This window comes from Triticum aestivum, chromosome 5A, assembly GCF_018294505.1.
Source record: "Triticum aestivum cultivar Chinese Spring chromosome 5A, IWGSC CS RefSeq v2.1, whole genome shotgun sequence".
Taxonomy (NCBI): Eukaryota; Viridiplantae; Streptophyta; class Magnoliopsida; order Poales; family Poaceae; genus Triticum; species Triticum aestivum.
This window is the reverse complement of record NC_057806.1, coordinates 419,365,651-419,382,936: the sequence shown is the minus strand read 5'-3', so window position 1 is coordinate 419,382,936 and position 17,286 is coordinate 419,365,651. Positions and strand designations below refer to the sequence as shown.

The 17,286-nt window shown below is 45.1% G+C and overlaps 1 protein-coding gene across 1 annotated transcript; it reads right to left on the bottom strand.

The window, feature by feature from the left end:
• Positions 1-4,532: 4,532 nt before the first annotated feature.
• LOC123107038 (transcription factor TB1-like) lies at positions 4,533-6,090 on the bottom strand. The gene has a single exon (XM_044529048.1). The coding sequence runs from the start codon at positions 5,746-5,748 to the stop codon at positions 4,930-4,932; it is 819 nt and encodes a 272-aa protein (XP_044384983.1). The 5' UTR covers positions 5,749-6,090; the 3' UTR covers positions 4,533-4,929.
• Positions 6,091-17,286: the final 11,196 nt, after the last annotated feature.

Here is a 17,286-nt window from a genome sequence, read left to right as displayed (position 1 = left end):
AATTTTCATACATTTTGTGTTCTTTATACTATCATGATGTTTGATAAATAGATCGAAAGTCTTTTAAAAAAACATAGAGTATGAGACAATAGAATAGAGTGCAAAGGAGGCCAATGGACATTAATGTAATTTTCATACATTTTGTGTTCTTTATACTACCATGATGTTTGATAAATAGATTGAAAGTCTTTTAAAAAAAACATAGAGTATGAGACAATAGAGTAGAGTGCAAAGGAGGCCATCGAAATTTTGCTATGATTATTTTGTAGTCTTAGGATGCAGAGGAGGTAAAAGAGAAGTATATATATTTAATCATGCAAATCAAGGAGACCCTCGTTCTGGTACAGTCAGCTTTGCGGAGAGGAAGCTACGAAACGCTACAAATTAAGAAACAAAACCTAAAGCATTGAAGCCTGCGTTCATCATATGCCCATGCACCCAACAGCCTATCACAAGAAAAGTAGCATTATCTACCGATGGACGGATCGACGTGCCCCGAACACACATACGGATACGATGCCGGCGGCCAGGCCTACGCACGTCGTGCTGTTCTAGCTACGGTTTGCTCCGCAGGCCGCGGCTGTTATATGGCCAGCGATGCCCCTGACGCGACGCGACGCGCGCGCGCAGGTCTTCTCCGCCTCTGCACGCCACGACCGATCGGCGGGAGACCTGGCTTTCTCATCGTCGCATCCTGTACCGCATCTCTCCACCCCGCCATGGATTACCGATTAAAGAAACAGGATTCTCAAATCAGTCTTGTGCTAGCGGCGACGAAATGCGCTGAACAGGGCGTAGCTAGCGTACGTAGGCCAAAGCCCATACGCATACGGGTTTGCTTCCCTGTGTCCCGGTGTCTCAGCGACACGGACATATGGACGTAAGCAAATCGAGTCAGAGTGAGAGCGATCCTCGCGGTACGTACTTATTACTGCACTTCCATGTCACCCCCATCAATCATCAGATCAAGAAAGGCTACTGCTGCTGCTGATCATGATCGTCTTGTAAATTCGTAGGGGGTATGTACTGTAGCGGGGTGATGCAGTGTGTGTTTTCTTGAAGGAAATGTCGTGTGTATGTCATTGGTGCTACATAGGACGCAGGCACATAGTAAACTCCGATCCGAAATTTCTTACATTTTAACTGTAAAAACGTCTTACATTGGTCGACAAGACTTGGATCCCGCTCCTTGTTATCACCTCACCTCGGTTAATGAGCGGTAGTATGATGTTGTTAATCGTGTTGGTACCCCTACGAAAGCCACAAGGCCCACATCCACTATTCTTATGCTTGTTTCTTAATAAATTTCAAATGAGCGAAGTACGAGTGTCTCCAGAGTCCAGATTCAATTCAAGGATGCCTACGATCATCTTCTCCAACATCGGTCAAACGTGCAGCGCCACCTTTTGGGTCACTGCCAGGTATCTTCCCTCAGGGTTGTAATTCCACGAGAGTAATTCCACATGTTTGGCCACATACCATCTTTCTATGTACATACCTTTACTTTTTTTTTTCTCATTAATCAATAAAATATGACAAATCCTTTTGCATTTTCTGAAACTAAAATTTTGACAATCTAGGAGAAAAATTACTCACAAGAAAAACATCAAACCAAAATTACAATATTTATCAAGAATCATATTGTTATGGTGTGTATTACTATTTTTATATGCGATAATATGTCCGCACAAAATTGACAACAAAAAATATCATCGCAAGACCACGACAATGTCCTAAAACACTTACATTTTCCATCGAAATAGGTGCTCCATGGATTTATGGGAAATGTGTACACAATACTAATCCTACATAACTAGATATGTGATCCCCGCTAACTTATTTATCAGAACAGGCAACCATGACACCTGAACATGCAAAATGCATGGGAAAAGACCCACATCAACATGCAACGCTCAACCATTCCCAGTTTACTAAGCTACTTATATTCAATAAATAATTTACAACTATAAATAATCAAATATAATAAGCATATGTATTTAGTTTTAGTTCTCATATTTTTAATCCAAATACTCATGTTCCAGACAACTAAATATAATCGAAATGTATTGCAACCAATATCCACAGCAACATGTGTGGTATTATCTAGTTAAGGTCTATGATGAGATGTTTACAAGCCTTTTATGTTGACTATATATATTACAATCTTTACTAAAATATCTTGGAATCACAAATTAAGTCAATTGTAATCATATAGTTTAAGCGGGGTTTTCATGGACACTATTACACTCCTAGCTGAAAAGACTTATGACCAGAAATATAAGGAAATTTACCATTTTAGTCATTTGGATATATGTTTAAATATTTATAGTAAAATCAAATCTTCAACTTTCATCAGAAAAAGTAGGCATTTTTTCAATAATATATGGATCTTACTCCAACATGCCAAACAAAGATAGAAAATTCTACTCATGGGAGTGTGTACTCCAATGTGTATATAGTAATTATATATATTTTACCTATATATAACTTATGGGAAATATGTCAAACTCGTTTACTCACTTGTTTCGTCAATAGACGTAATCTTATGGGAAATATAATAATACTCTTTTGGCCTTACTAACTATGATCTTTTTACATATTAGTTGGCACATTCAGATTTTTTTTTGGCTTCATGCTTGAAAGTCATGTATTTACCAACGGATATGTGGTATAACTTTAAATACACATTCCAATAGTAATATAATACACCAGACTAAACACCATGAACTCTTTCATTTGAAACCATATTTTGAATATTCTTGTATATACACTTATATGTGTATGAAACGGTGTAAGGTAAATCCCAATGTTCCATATGAATATGTTATCAAATATACTACTCCCTTCGTCCCATAATATAAGAGTGTTTTTTACAGTACACTAGTGTCAAAAATGCTCTTATATTATGGGACGGAGGGAGTAGAATTGTGACATTTTAGAAGTAGTATTGAAGTGCATTGAAAATGATAAAGAGATACATATATGCTGTTATATTTGTACAAGTGGTATATCAAAAGAGGAGAGTATATACTCTAAGAGTGCAATATATATGTAAGTGTCCAATCACAATGAGCGAATAGAAAGCTCATATATACATTAGTCATGTACCTGCGTGCATGCTTATGAGCTAGATTTTGTTCATGGACGAAACAAAAGTCTCATCCTGATCGCACATGCATAACCTTTTTTATCGAGCTTGATACACTTATGTACAGCAATGAATATTGTAAATCACATTTTAGTATGGTAGATGATTGTCAAAACCACTTGCTGGGATTGATGATGTGTTCGGAAATACTTTTTAGGAAATAAATAGGAGATTTAGCTCCACTGTATGAAAATTATCCTTAATTAGATAAATATTTTTTAGATGAATTAGAAGTATTTCAATTATAGTATTACCTAGTGGGAGATGAATCTGGTATAATTTTCTTAGTTATTTTAAAATTTAACTAAATACATGAAAAATTCACATATAAGTGTGCTCATGTTTTTTTGCTAATTGTACATGTCATTGTTTAACTTACTTAATATGTAGAATGTTCAAATTGTTATACTATTACTCATTTTTTTTCAAACAAATTAGATGGTCAAACCCTCCAAACATAAGGAACAAATAGTGTGTTCAGCTATAATCTAATCAAGCTATATGTAGGAATAATATTTTGGATATACGGGTGTTTAATTACATGACCCTATTAACCCTACAAATCATATCTCTCAGTTTCCAAAACTGAAATTAATAGTTAGCAGGTTCAGATTCCTCGCTTCACCAAACCAGGGTCATAATTATGAAAATAGCAAGGTATTCCCTAGATTATTGGCACTCTTAGTTTGGTCATGATGTTAGCAGCAGAATACTATATATATATATATATATATATATCATGCATGATGCCACAACATCAACTTGATTTACATTAGGATGAAATTAAGTTTCTAAGGTTGACAAATGAGGCTAAATCAAACAAATAAAGATTGTGAACTGCATAAGTATTAGTTACTAAAGCCTGTACTTCCAACTTCTTTCAGTCCTAAAACTTTTAAACTTAGAATCTGATTTTATCCCTTTGTCGTGTTCTTGTATAACTCCAGCTAACCATCCAAAACAATGTGTACTTACAAATGATTGCTTCTGGAAAGATATTCCAGGTAACCATGTACTTTGTAGACTGGAACTAATAACTCATGCATATACACCATCCAATATATATGTTATCTAGGCTCATAGGGACACTAGCCAGTGAGTTAGTTACATATATATCCAAATGGAACTTATTTTCTTTTACTGATGCAAAGCTTTTGTGTAGGAAAAAAGTACAACTTAGCAAAAATAGGCTATCTTTATTTTATTTTATTTGCGAGAGGAAGGCCATCTTTATTCTAGGTCAAGAAGGTACAGACCTAAACAGGCTAAACACTACGAATTCTTTATATATTTGCATAAGGTTTCCTGATACTCTTGTGTTTGATCATAAAAGTGCTGACTGCATGTGCTGAACCTTTATACGCTCTGTATTCACTTTCCTTTACCTGAAGTACCTTCGCTGTTCTACATACACTGTCATCTCATGAGTATCTCATGAGTATAAGCGCAGTGAACACACTAACCATGCATTTAACTTCTCCGTCTCTAGCTTAAGATGATCGGCTTCAGCAAAATCTTACAAAATAATCCCCAAATTAAGACATGAAAGAAAGCCAGCTGTTGCATGAAATTAAAAAGAGCGATGGACTTCAAGAAAATCTTAAAAGGCACCTCAAAGCAAAGAAAAAATAGCACCATAAAACAAAACCATGAGATTTGCAAATAGTACCAAGAGAGTAGTAGATCCGTACACATGCAATATAATTAACTAAGACAATGATGCGCTCGGCAGATCAAGACCTAATTAAGCTGCTCGATCGCTAGTACCTGGAAGGCTGGAACTAGTATTGCATACCGTCCAAGAAATCACCGTCTTCGTCGTAATCGCCATCGTCGTCGCATTCTCCTGCGTTGATGCACATCATCTCGCCGAGGTCGTAGTACTCCCCACCAGTCATCGAAGCCGACATGAGGCCGCCGTTCTCGCGTCTGTGCTCCATGAGCACCGACGTTCCACCACCCCTCGCCTTCATCGCTTTCTCCGCATCGGCTTCCCCCTTTCCCGACCCGGCAGCCAGCTCCGTCTCCTTGAGCCGGCGGCCTTCACGCTCCACCGATGATAGCGACGACATGCCATCTTCTCCCGCTCTAGCGGCGTTGAGCCGAGAGGACTCGGATAGGCGGTCGATGGCTGGCTTGGACTGGGTGAGCAGCCAGTCCACCGTCTTGCTGGCCTTGTCAAAGCCAAGCTGGTCCTGCAGCGCGAAGAAGTCACGCGCGACGTCGAGGGAGAGCCGCATCCGGCGGTCCCGGACGCCCTGCGCCGTCCGGATCTTGCTGTGCCGGTCCGTCCTGAACGGCCTCTTCCTGGCCCTGGCGTGTCCGGTGCCGGCGGCCTGCACTGCGCCGGTTCTTGCCTCGTTCGCCGGCGGCATCTCCACCAGAGGAGGAGCCGGCGGACGTGGCCTCATGAGCACCGCCTCCAGCGTCTCGGAGTTGAACTGATTGCCGTGGCCGGGGAAGAAGTGGTCGTAGTGCTGAATCTGATGGTCCAGATGCGCGGGAGGCGCCATGGCGAAGCCGCTGGCAGGGTTTGGCACCTGCGCGGGCGGTTCTCGGGAGATCCAGAAGCCGTGAGGGTTAGGGTGGTAAGGCAACATTGGCGAGTGCAGTAGCGCTAGTAGCTGCCTGCACTTGAGTACTTTATATGTTCCTAGCTAGCAAGATCTACTTCTTGATCTGGTACTACAGTTGCTTCTACTCCTTGGTCGAGCGCTCTCCTCTTCCTCTTTCACATGAGAAATATGAGATCGACTATATTGGAAGTGACTAGGTAATAGGTATACGAACGATGTTGATATAAGCTCAGCTCAGCACGGTGTCCATTCCCACTGATGTGCATATGCATCGATCCATCAATTGGTCTAGTGGGAAGGCCCAGCCAGGGAAGGGAAAGAAGGGAGAGCAAAGGTTGGTGATGGAGAAAGGGGTGCACAGGAAGCTGAAAGATATGGGAGTGATGAGCTAGCTAGCTAGGCAGCTAGGTATTTATTAGTGGAGCTAGCATAGGGCGTGGGTGCGATGTGTACGCGCGCGTTTTGTTTGTATGTTTTTACCAGTGATTTTGCTGCGTGCTATGCTGTAGCTAGGTTACAGAGGGCAGCGAGGGCATTTGAGTTTTGAGCAATGGCGTCGTCCGTCGCTGTGGGTGGTGGCGCGCTGTCTGGCCATCGACTGTTGCGTCACTACTGCGAGCGTTCGCGCAAGGCGGCAGGCTGGGCTAAGCATAGCTCAAACTCGATCCGTAGGTAGGTAGGCACGTAGCTGTCTGATGTTGGTGTGCGTAGTAAGGAGAGTTAGCGAGGGAATGATGAAGGCATTATTGCGGTCGATCGAGGGCTACAGTTCTCTACTGTAGGGACACGTGGGAATGCAGGCGTTTATGTGACATGTAAATCTATGTAGTCTCAGCATATGCAGTGTGCATGCATGTACGTATGATTTTATAGTACAAGAACTCATATGCCATCATAAGTTAATCCATTTAACAAGCTAGCTGCACAATTGTGCATAGGTATACCAGGCCACATATTCTTACTTAAATAGTTACTTGCACAAGGCCAATGCTCGCTACGGAGAAAATTTCAGTTATCATGGACCAGGATTGGCCCGGTGGAGGAACTGTATTGGATCGATTGAGGGTAGGGTTCTTCAGGCCACCAACAACTCGGACATGAGATATACTCCCGAGAGCCGAGTCAATTGATGAGGGTGAACAATGCTATTTGTTCATTCCGAAATTTTAAAGTAGGACAAGAAGAAATAGCAATAAATCTATTGCAAAAACAATAAGACAACCAACCTAGAGTGGAAGTACAAGCAAGCAGAACCTGCTTGTTTGCGTCCAGGGAGAGATGAGGAGCGTTCCGCGACATCGAGATCTCCTGATTGCAACGGGATCCTCCATCCTCTGGCTAATATAATGGAAAAAAAATGAGAAGCTTGTGTCGGACACACTACAGAAATTTCTAATCTAAGTCGTTATCTTTTTAAGAGGGGGGGGGGGGGGGGGGGGGGGGGCGTTCCCCTCATGAATTGTTGCCTATAAGGCATTGCAGCCTATTGTAAGACGGGCTCGAGGGAACCAAAAACACTGGGGTTGGGGAGGGGGGGGGTACAGTGAAGGGAAAACACAACACAACAATGAGCACCGTTAGATGGGCTAGCCGAGACCAAACCATGACATTGCACCGTTGATGCAGTAAAGGCACCACACACCTGAGACCGCGCAACGCCGCGACACCTATGTCCGGGTCCATTCGAACGACAAAAGGTCGCGTGAGGATGAGACAATGCCACAACACCTGTGTGCCACCGACGAAGTCGAAGAGCATTGCCAAGAAAAGACGCATCAAGTAGCACTCGGGCACGCACACTAGAAGAACAACGTCCAAGAACAGCTCAACCCACGGTCAAACCCAAGCCGACCGCACCACCGCCACCACACAACTCATCAGCACAACTAGCACCAGGGATCACTGCCAACTTCCATATTCATCTGACCAAGCAAGGCGGAGTGCCTTGAAAGTGAGTCCATCTTGTCGCCACCCAACAATACCCTACAAAAGTAGAGGTGTCGTAAGAGAACGAGGTGATCCAACGAGGATCACGACCCGCTTACTCGGCTTTGGTTCAAGAAAGATACCCACTCCAAGTGCATGGCCATGCCAAGATCACATTGACAGAGCACCACCACCCCGCACCACCACCACCAGCTTTCCCACAGTGAACAACTATCAATCTCATTAACCGTGTCGACTCCAAGATGACGCGCCTTCAAGAAGGGTCCCCACTGAAAGTGCAATTATGCACTTATTATAATTGCTGTGTTGATGACGCACACCTTGCATGGACTAATACATTATGCAAGTGTATCACAAGTATTAGTACAAGAGATGGTGGTCGATGGATGATCGTCGACCCCCAAAATGATCAAGTTTGAAGTCATGGATCCTCGAAGGCATATATTAGTTTTATTTTATTGATTTGAGTTAATAGGGGTCATTCGCTATTAAGATGGGACATACCAAGGAGAACAATTGAGCTCATTCCACATATCACATGTCACACAAGATCACCAAAAGGTCGCCATCGAAAAAGCCTTAGGAAGCATGTTCTACCTCCTTTCTGGAAAAGAAAGAAAGGGACCAAACAGTCCAGTCAATCAATCAACAGCCACCAGAAGCCTCTAATGTGACTAGATTGTCTGGTCCTTCTGGACTAGACTGCCCATCTGTATCGCCCAAATTGCCTTTGGTGTCACAGACAGTCTAGCCCTCCGGGACAAGACTGCCCGGTGGCGACCAGACTGTCCGCCCCCTTGGACTAGACTATCTAGTCGACTGCTTAGATGTATGCTTTCCTCTCAGGACATAACAGATTGTCATGTCCCCCTGAAGCAGACTATCCGGTAGTTCAAACTTCATACTCTAGTTGAACCTAACCCTAATCCTAGCTAGACTAATGGACTGTCTGGTCTAGATCGACCAGGCTATCTCATAGTACATTTTGGCACTACAACAGTTGGATTTCACCTACCACTATATATACCCCACTTTACATGTTTCTAGGGTTACCATTTGAGCTTTACACATCCATAGCCATCACACTTCCTCTCCTAGTCTCCCAAACCCTAAACCTTTGATTATTTGGAGGTTTTTTGTAGGGATTCAGAGGGAAAACATTCCGTAGAAAGATCCACTCATTCACCTTACTTTAACCAGTCACTTCTGTGTTTGAACTTGATTTGTATCCTTGGTTCTTGTCTTGCATTGTTGGAGGTTGGAGACTCCTAGGTGGTAGGAGTTGTTCGGTGAGAAATCGATTGTTGTACTTTACCTCGAAAGTTTGTTTGGAGGTCACCGCAAGGTCTACCACTAGTGGATGAAAATCACATTCGTTGTGATATTCCAAGGAGAATAGGGCGATCCTTCATAGTGTTGGTGTGCCTTCATCGTGACACCCACCCCTCCAATTGTGACTAGTTTAATCTACCACAGTTACATCTTGATCATAGACCATTGAGTTGAATTAACATCTGTAACAACAATGTGGCTTTCTGTCACATCCCTAGCTACTAGTAACACTACAAAATCCCTACTATTTTGTGACAAAAACTCTGGTGACTAAGAACAAACTGTCACCAAAGATCATTTTCTGTGACAGTTAACCGTCACTAGGTGTTTTTCTGCAAGGGTAGCGCCCTCAGCAATTTTGGTGATGTTCTGGCCTGACTTTGGGAGATGTATTCAACCGTTATTAGGCCTGTGCATATTGTGTGACGAGTCTCGGTGTACAGTAAACATTGTCGGGTCCTTTTTGTAAACCTAAATAGAAAAATAACAAGTAATTGTTTTTCAGCTGACACATTTAGCGGGATTGCGCTCCTGAATTGTTGCCTATAAGGCATTGCAACCTATTGTAAGATAAGTTCAAGTGAATCAGAAGCACGGGAGTGGGGGCACAAGAGAAGAGATAAAATAAAATAAAAACACATAGCAGGGGAAACAAGGGAAAACACACCATAACATTGAACACTATTGGATAGGCCAACCGAGACCAAACCATGACATTGCACCATTGACGTAGTCGAAAGGCGTCGCCCATCACGAGACTGCGCAATGCCGCGGCACCACCTATGTTGGGGGCACATTCTAAAGGTCACTCGTGGATGAGACAACACAATAACACCGGTGTGGCACCGACGAAGTCGAAGAGCATTGCTAAGGAGAGACATGCCAAGTAGCACTCGGGCGCGAACCCTAGAAGAGCAGTGCCAAAGAACATCTCAAACAACCATTAAACCTAAGCGGTCCGCACCACTGCCACCACACAACTCATAAGTTCAAAATTCCTGAAAAATATTGTGTAGGCCTGGAAGGGGTCCAGAGACACTACATGATTATTTTCAAAAGCTTTTGTGTTGTTTTGAATTTGTTGAAAAATGCATTACAAAGGAAAGGAAATAAAACAAAAATGATAAAAAGAAGGTGAGAGAAAAGAAACTTACCTGGCCAGCCCAGTAGACGGCCTAGCCCGGCAGCGATGCGCCAGTTGTCTTCCTCCTTGTCATAGAAGGACAAGCACGTGCTCACCATGCGCATCCATGCTCTCAAGCCACCTCCGCTCGCCTTCTTGCCTCCTCATGATCGATCCCCTGAGCTTGTGATCCTTTTCCCGTCCTTATCCCTCGTTCTACACGCGTGCCCGTGGGTCATCCTGGACACGGTCTGGGCCGGTCTGGTCCCGGTCTGAGTAGGCGTTTGGACCGGCCGCCGGTGGTCCGGTCCGGACCGGACAGAGCTGTCCAACGAGCTTGTATTCTGGGACCGGACCATGGGGGTGCCAGCTCGGTCAGGCCCGAGAGGACCGAATGGACCAGCCAACGATGTTGCCAGGCAGTGTATATTTGCTGCTTTTAGGTCCCTTTTAGCTGTTGTTTAGGCATCTGCTGGTTTTAGAGAGTAAATTAAGCAAAAGTACAACAACAACACTACCGTTAGCTACTACCTAGGCTGTGTTCTACTGTTTAGGCATCACATAGTGATACACTTACTAATGGATGTAATATGACAAGTCATCAGTGATCACTATAGTTTTCAGATAAGTTTCTTCAGATAAGTTTGGACCGAAATGGCAGAAATATTACAACCACAAACAACTAATTTGGACAGCAAGCACTGGATTAAATTTGGACAACAAGAATAACTAAATTTGGACAACATTTCATTTGTTTTTTGGACATCCACAAACTAATTTTGACAGGAAAGATGGTACAAATCAGGTTAAGCACAAATATCACATACACAAACATAAGGTCTTATCATATTTGAATGACACGATTACAAACTTGCAATGACAATTCCAAGTCCATGTTAATTGACAAGTTGAACATAACACAAATGAGAGGTTCATCTCCAAGCTAGCAGTGACAATTCATAGTTCATGACTTGAAAGGTTCCAACATAATAGAAATGCAAAAGTAGCCTTCACATGAGAAAGATCACTTTGACATTCATCTCCAAAATAGCAAGATCAACATCCACATGATGAACGTCTACAAGTAAGATAAGCAACATTCACATAAATAATATTTGGTATCATATGACAAGTTAACATGTAGGAAGAATAGTTACCAATCATTGATCTCCTCCACCTCAATGGGTAACTTGATGTTGTCAACATCATCCTCTTCATTCTCATCCCTCGGCTACAAGTGTGGAAGTTAGATAAATGTTCACATCACATACAACAATACCAAAAAAGAAAGAAAAAAAAGTGAGGAAAAGATGGCAAACATACCACCAGATTCAATTCAACGTGAGCACCTTTGATATAACTTGCACCACAAACTAATGCCTCCACCATAACCGGTTTTAACAAACTCCTATAGTCATCTAATACGACACAAGTTGAAAAACTACTTTGAGGATCAGAAGTTGACAAGTTTATACCCAAAGTTCAATAGTACGAGTTGACATACCTAAAATCCTTCCGGTCGTGCTGAAGGTAGATTCCGAAGACATGGAGGTAGCCGGGATAGTAAGGAACCTCCTGGCTATCTTGGCCACAATTGGGTACCTAGGAGCATTGTATTTCCACCAACCAAGAAGATCAAGAGCCTTGTTGCAAGGGGAAACCTCATCCTCTAAGTAGTTCCTCAACTCACTCTTTGATATTCTTGTTGAACGGGACGATAAGAAGGACTCGTACCCAGCTTGTGACGGAAATATGCCCTAGAGGCAATAATAAAGTTATTATTTATTTCCTTATATCATGATAAATGTTTATTATTCATGCTAGAATTGTATTAACCGGAAACATGATACATGTGTGAATACATAGACAAACAGATTGTCACTAGTATGCCTCTACTTGACTAGCTTGTTGATCAAAGATGGTTATGTTTCCTAACCATAGACATGAGTTGTCATTTGATAAATGGGATTGCATCATTAGGAGAATGATGTGATTGACTTGACCCATTTCGTCAGCTTAGCACTTGATCGTTTTAGTTTACTACTATTGCTTTCTTCATGACTTATACATGTTCCTATGACTATGAGATTATGTAACTACCGATTATTGGAGGAACACTTTGTGTGCTACCAAACGTCACAACGTAACTGGGTGATTATAAAGGTTCTCTACAGGTGTCTCCGATGGTACTTGTTGAGTTGACATAGCTCAAGATTAGGATTTGTCAGTCCGATTGTCGGAGAGGTATCTCTAGGCCCACTCTGTAATGCACATCACTATAAGCCTTGCAAGCATTGTAACTAATGAGTTAGTTGCGGGATGGTGCATTACAGAATGAGTAAAGAGACTTGCCGGTAATGAGATTGAACTAGGTATTGAGATATCGATGATCGAATCTCAGGCAAGTAACATACCGATGACAAAGGGAACAATGTATGTTGTTATGCGGTTTGACCGATAAAGATCTTCGTAGAATATGTGGTAGCCAATATGAACATCCAGGTTCCGCTATTGGTTACTGACCAAAGACGTGCCTCGGTCGTGTCTACATAGTTCTCGAACCCGTAGGGTCCGCATGCTTAAAGTTCGGTGACAATCAGTACTATGAGTTTTTGTGTTTTGATGTACCGAAGGTAGTTCAGATTCCCGGATATGATCACGGAGATGACGAGGAGTCTCGAAATGGTCGAGACATAAAGATTGATATATTGGACGACTATATTCGGACACCGGAAGTGTTCCGGGTGACTTCGGAGAAAACCGGAGTGCCGGAGGGTTACTGGAACCCCCCGGGAGAAATAATGGGCCTTATGGGCCTTAGTGGAGAGAGAGGGCTGGCCTAGGGTAGGCCGCGTGCCCCTCCCCCTCTGGTGCGAATTGGACTAGGAGAGGGGGGACGACGCTGATGAAGCTATGTACCTAGGGTAGGGTTATGGATATGTCCAACATACTCTCCCCAAGGACATCTCTACAAAGAATCAGAAGCAGTCGAAGAGAAAACATCATCCACTCGACCATGAAGATGTGCTCACTCGACCACCTTGAAGACACTCGACCACCAGAAGATGAGAAACCCTCCACTCTGCAACGGCCATGACTTAAACCATAGCTTTATAGGCATTTATAACACTTTATTGTAGACGTTACCAGTAACGCCCCCACCTTTATGAGCATTGAACCCTGTGTAACGGAGGGGAGCTGGGGTCCTGGCGCACTCTATATAAGCCACCCCTCCTCTGGGACAAGGGTTCGCACTTTCTGTAATTCACACACATATATTTAGTCAACCGCCTCAGGGCTCCGAGACGTAGGGCTGTTACTTCCTCCGAGAAGGGCCTGAACTCATAAAACTCGTGTGTACAACTCCTCCATAGCTAGGATCTTGCCTCTACATTCTCACCCCCTACTCTACTGTCAGTCTTAGAACCATGACAGTTGGCGCCCACCTTGGGGCAGGTGTCTTAGCGACTTGTTGGAGAAGTTGCAATTTTTCTGATCCCCTTCATCATGGTCCAGGCGGAGGTTTGGTTGAGGGCCACGAGATCCGTCTCGGCGCGCTCGTGTTTGTCGCCGACGACTCCCCTTGGCTTCAGGAGGCTCCACTCGATGCCGATGTGCTCCCCGCCCGCGGGGCGACACACTTTCGCGCGTGCATCCGTGGCATCCTCCTGTGGCAACCGTCGACCCAGTACCAGTCGACTCCAGCAGCCTTCCCCCTCCCTGCGGCTCGCCGGAGCAAACGCTCCGGTCGGTCGAGGCTTCAGCGGTGGGTGAGGCATGCGGTGGCCCGCCAGTCGGCCACCCCTCAAGTCGCGGTGATCGAGCTCGACGAAACTCTCTACGGCCTGTTCGATCTGTCGACTGGCTCCGTAGAGACCGCATCCGAGTGCGACAGCAGCGACCCAGCGGCTGAAGTTCTGATGGTCAATGGACCACGCAGCCCTCCTGGCTTCATCCGTGAAGACGGAGGCGACGGGAACGGCGATCCGTTGTGCGTTCACGAGGAGTACCGACCCGAACCCCTCTTCTCGCAGCAGAGGGAGGAACTTCGCCGCTGGAACATGGATGCATTGCATACTCCTATAGTTGGAGAAACCCCTGAGGCCTAGGCCTTGGAGAAGGCGCGCTTGGCCAACCTGGCTGAGCACACTCGACTGGAGAACCTCCAGCGCGCACTCGACGATCGCGCTCGGCAGCGCGCTCCTGAATCCAGTCGACGCCAGCTTTTTCCTCCTCCGACTCAGGTATACCGAACCCCGATCCAGAATTTGGCTGCTGCTGCCCGGATAGAGGAGTCGATCCAACCCTCCCAGTCGGAAGCTGGTCGAGGTCTGGTGCAGATCCGAGCCTTGCTCCGAGCGGCGGGAGAACATAATACGGTTGTATCTCAGTCGCGGGATAGGATCCACAGCAGATCTGTGATGGCAGACACAGTTCAGTTGGCCCATAGCCCAAGATCGCCTCCGAGGCGTGAGGGACATGGGGATCGACGAGATCAGTACAAAAACCGAGAGCAGTATGATCGCCGAGTCGATCGTGATGATCGCCATCGAGTGCCCACGCCTCCCCGAAGGAGCGGGTCATACGTGCCTCGGCAGCATGAAGACAGACGCCCTCACAGTGTCGGGCGAGGTATTCCAATCGACCCCAGAGAGCCAGGCTTCGATGCGAGATCTATTCTCGTGCAGGGCTTGGTCGACAGAAATAGAGCTCACCGAGAGGGTCATGATAGAGATCCACAAACCAGCAACAGGGTGCATGTCTCTGGTCCAGAGTGCTTCAGCAGAGCTATCAGAGCTGCGGTGATTCCCGCCAACTTCAGGTTGGTGTCTCGAGTTAGTAAGTTCACCGGAGAGTCCAAGCCTGACACTTGGCTTGAAGACTATCGAGTGGCTGTCCAGATTGGTGGCGACAATGATGAAGTGGCCATGAAACACCTTCCTCTGATGTTGGAGGGCTCAGATAGAGCATGGCTGAATCAGTTAGTGCCTGGCAGCATCTATACTTGGGAAGATCTCGCTCGAGTGTTTGTCAGAACATTCGAGGGCACTTGCAAACGGCCGGCAGGTTTGACAGAGTTGCAATGTTGTGTTCAGAAGCCGAATGAAACTTTAAGGGATTATATCCAGATATGGATCACCCTGCACCACACGGTAGAAGATGTATCTGATCATCAGGCAATTTGTGCCTTTAAGGAAGGCGTCAGGTATCGAGAGTTGAATATGAAGTTCGGCCGGACAGGAAATATGACTCTGGCTCGGATGATGGAAATTGCCACCAAGTATGCCAATGGTGAAGAAGAAGAGCGATTCCGGAGCGGCAAGCACAAAGCAGTCGCCCACGAATTCGGAGGAGGAAACTCCGGTCGAAAACAGAAGCGAAAGGCCAAGCCAGCTGCTCCGGGTGAAGCCTTGGTTGTGGTTCAAGGAAAGTTCAAGGGGAAGCCCAAAGGGCCGTGGAACCCCAAGAAAGTAAAAGATCAAGATGGGAATGATGTGTTGGATCTACCGTGCCATATCCACACCAAAAAAGATGAAGAAGGTAATTTCATTTACCCGAAGCACACCACTCGGCAGTGTCGGCTCCTAATCCAGCAGTTCCGAGAGAAACAACCCAAGGAAAAGGAGAAAGAAGCAGACAAGGCTGAGGATGAGGAAGAGGATGATGATGGTTATCCCCACATGAATTCCACTCTGATGATTTTTGCTAACGTTGAGAGCAAAAGTCGATTGAAAGTCATCAATAGAGAAGTGAACATGGTCGCTCCAGCGACACCCAGTTACTTGAAGTGGTCGCAGACTGCAGCTACATTCGACCAGTCTGATCATCCAGCGCACATCGCCACCCTTGGGAGGCAAGCACTGGTGGTTGACCCGGTGGTCGAAGGCACTCGACTGACAAAAGTCCTGATGGATGGTGGCAGTGGCCTGAACATACTGTATGCAGAAACATTGAAGGGAATGGGCATTCCGATGTCCAGACTCAGTGAAAGCCATATGAGTTTCCATGGGGTCATTCCAGGCAAGAAGTCTGCATCCCTCGGTCAGATTGCGCTTGACGTGGTTTTCGGTGATTCTAAAAATTACCACAAAGAAAAGTTGACGTTTGAAGTTGTGGATTTCTAGAGTGCTTATCATGCAATTCTGGGCAGGCCAGCTTATGCACGATTTATGGCTCGACCATGTTACATGTACCTCAAACTGAAGATGCCTGGTCCCAAAGGAGTGATCACTATCTCCGTGTCAGGACCCCGATTCCAAGTCACATCGATCTAGCCGGTAACACCTCATATCACTTTGCGGCCTCACACACGGTATTCCCACGGGTGTCGCCTTACCATGACCCGGGACCGTTTGCGCCTTTTGGCTCACGTATATGATAGTGTCGCTAGCATCCATATGACAGAGAACCCGGGCCGACATGGCTAGTAGTGAACCCAAAGCGGCACTAACCTATGGGAACAGGCATACATGAATCACATCGAGCATGTCAGTCAGCAGCGTGTGAATCCGGGCTGTAGCACTGGGCTAACAGGACTCCGGGAACCCGGGCTGTAGCAGGCTAGGCAGGACTCTGGATGTCACCGCGTGACATTTCCCTGAAGGGACAGACACAGGAACGAAGTGAAACACATGCCGGCCAGTCAAGTGTCCTGGGCAGTAGTGCTGGGCTAACAGGACTCTGGTGAACCAGGCTGTAGCAGACTACTGTGGCTCATAGAAGCACTAGACTAAATTTCCCCATAAGAGAGGCTGCCAAGGATAAACAACTAGATTGTCGGATCCCACACATACCAAGCATTTCAGTCATACACACAATATGCTCGATATGTGTAAATACAACATGGCATCACAACATAACTCTACAACTCAAGTATTTATTCATCAGGCTCCGAGGAGCGAGATAATACAAACATGGGTCTCATGATCCAACAATCATAGCATACAAATCAAAGCACATGCGGAAGCTAACATGTCTGAGTACAAACATCTACAAATGAAAAAGGCTGAGAAGCCTGACTATCTACCCGATCCTGCCGAGGGCACAAGATCGTAGCTGAGGTATCAAGCTAAACGTCGAAGTCCACATGGTACTACTAGCGGGACTGAAGTCTCTCTGCAAAACATAAATTAAGCAAACGTGAGTACAATTGTACCCAG

Coding starts and splice junctions, on each gene's coding strand:
- LOC123107038 (XM_044529048.1), bottom strand. CDS start 5,748: ATGTTGCCTTACCACCCTAACCCTCACGGCTTCTGGATCTCCCGAGAA.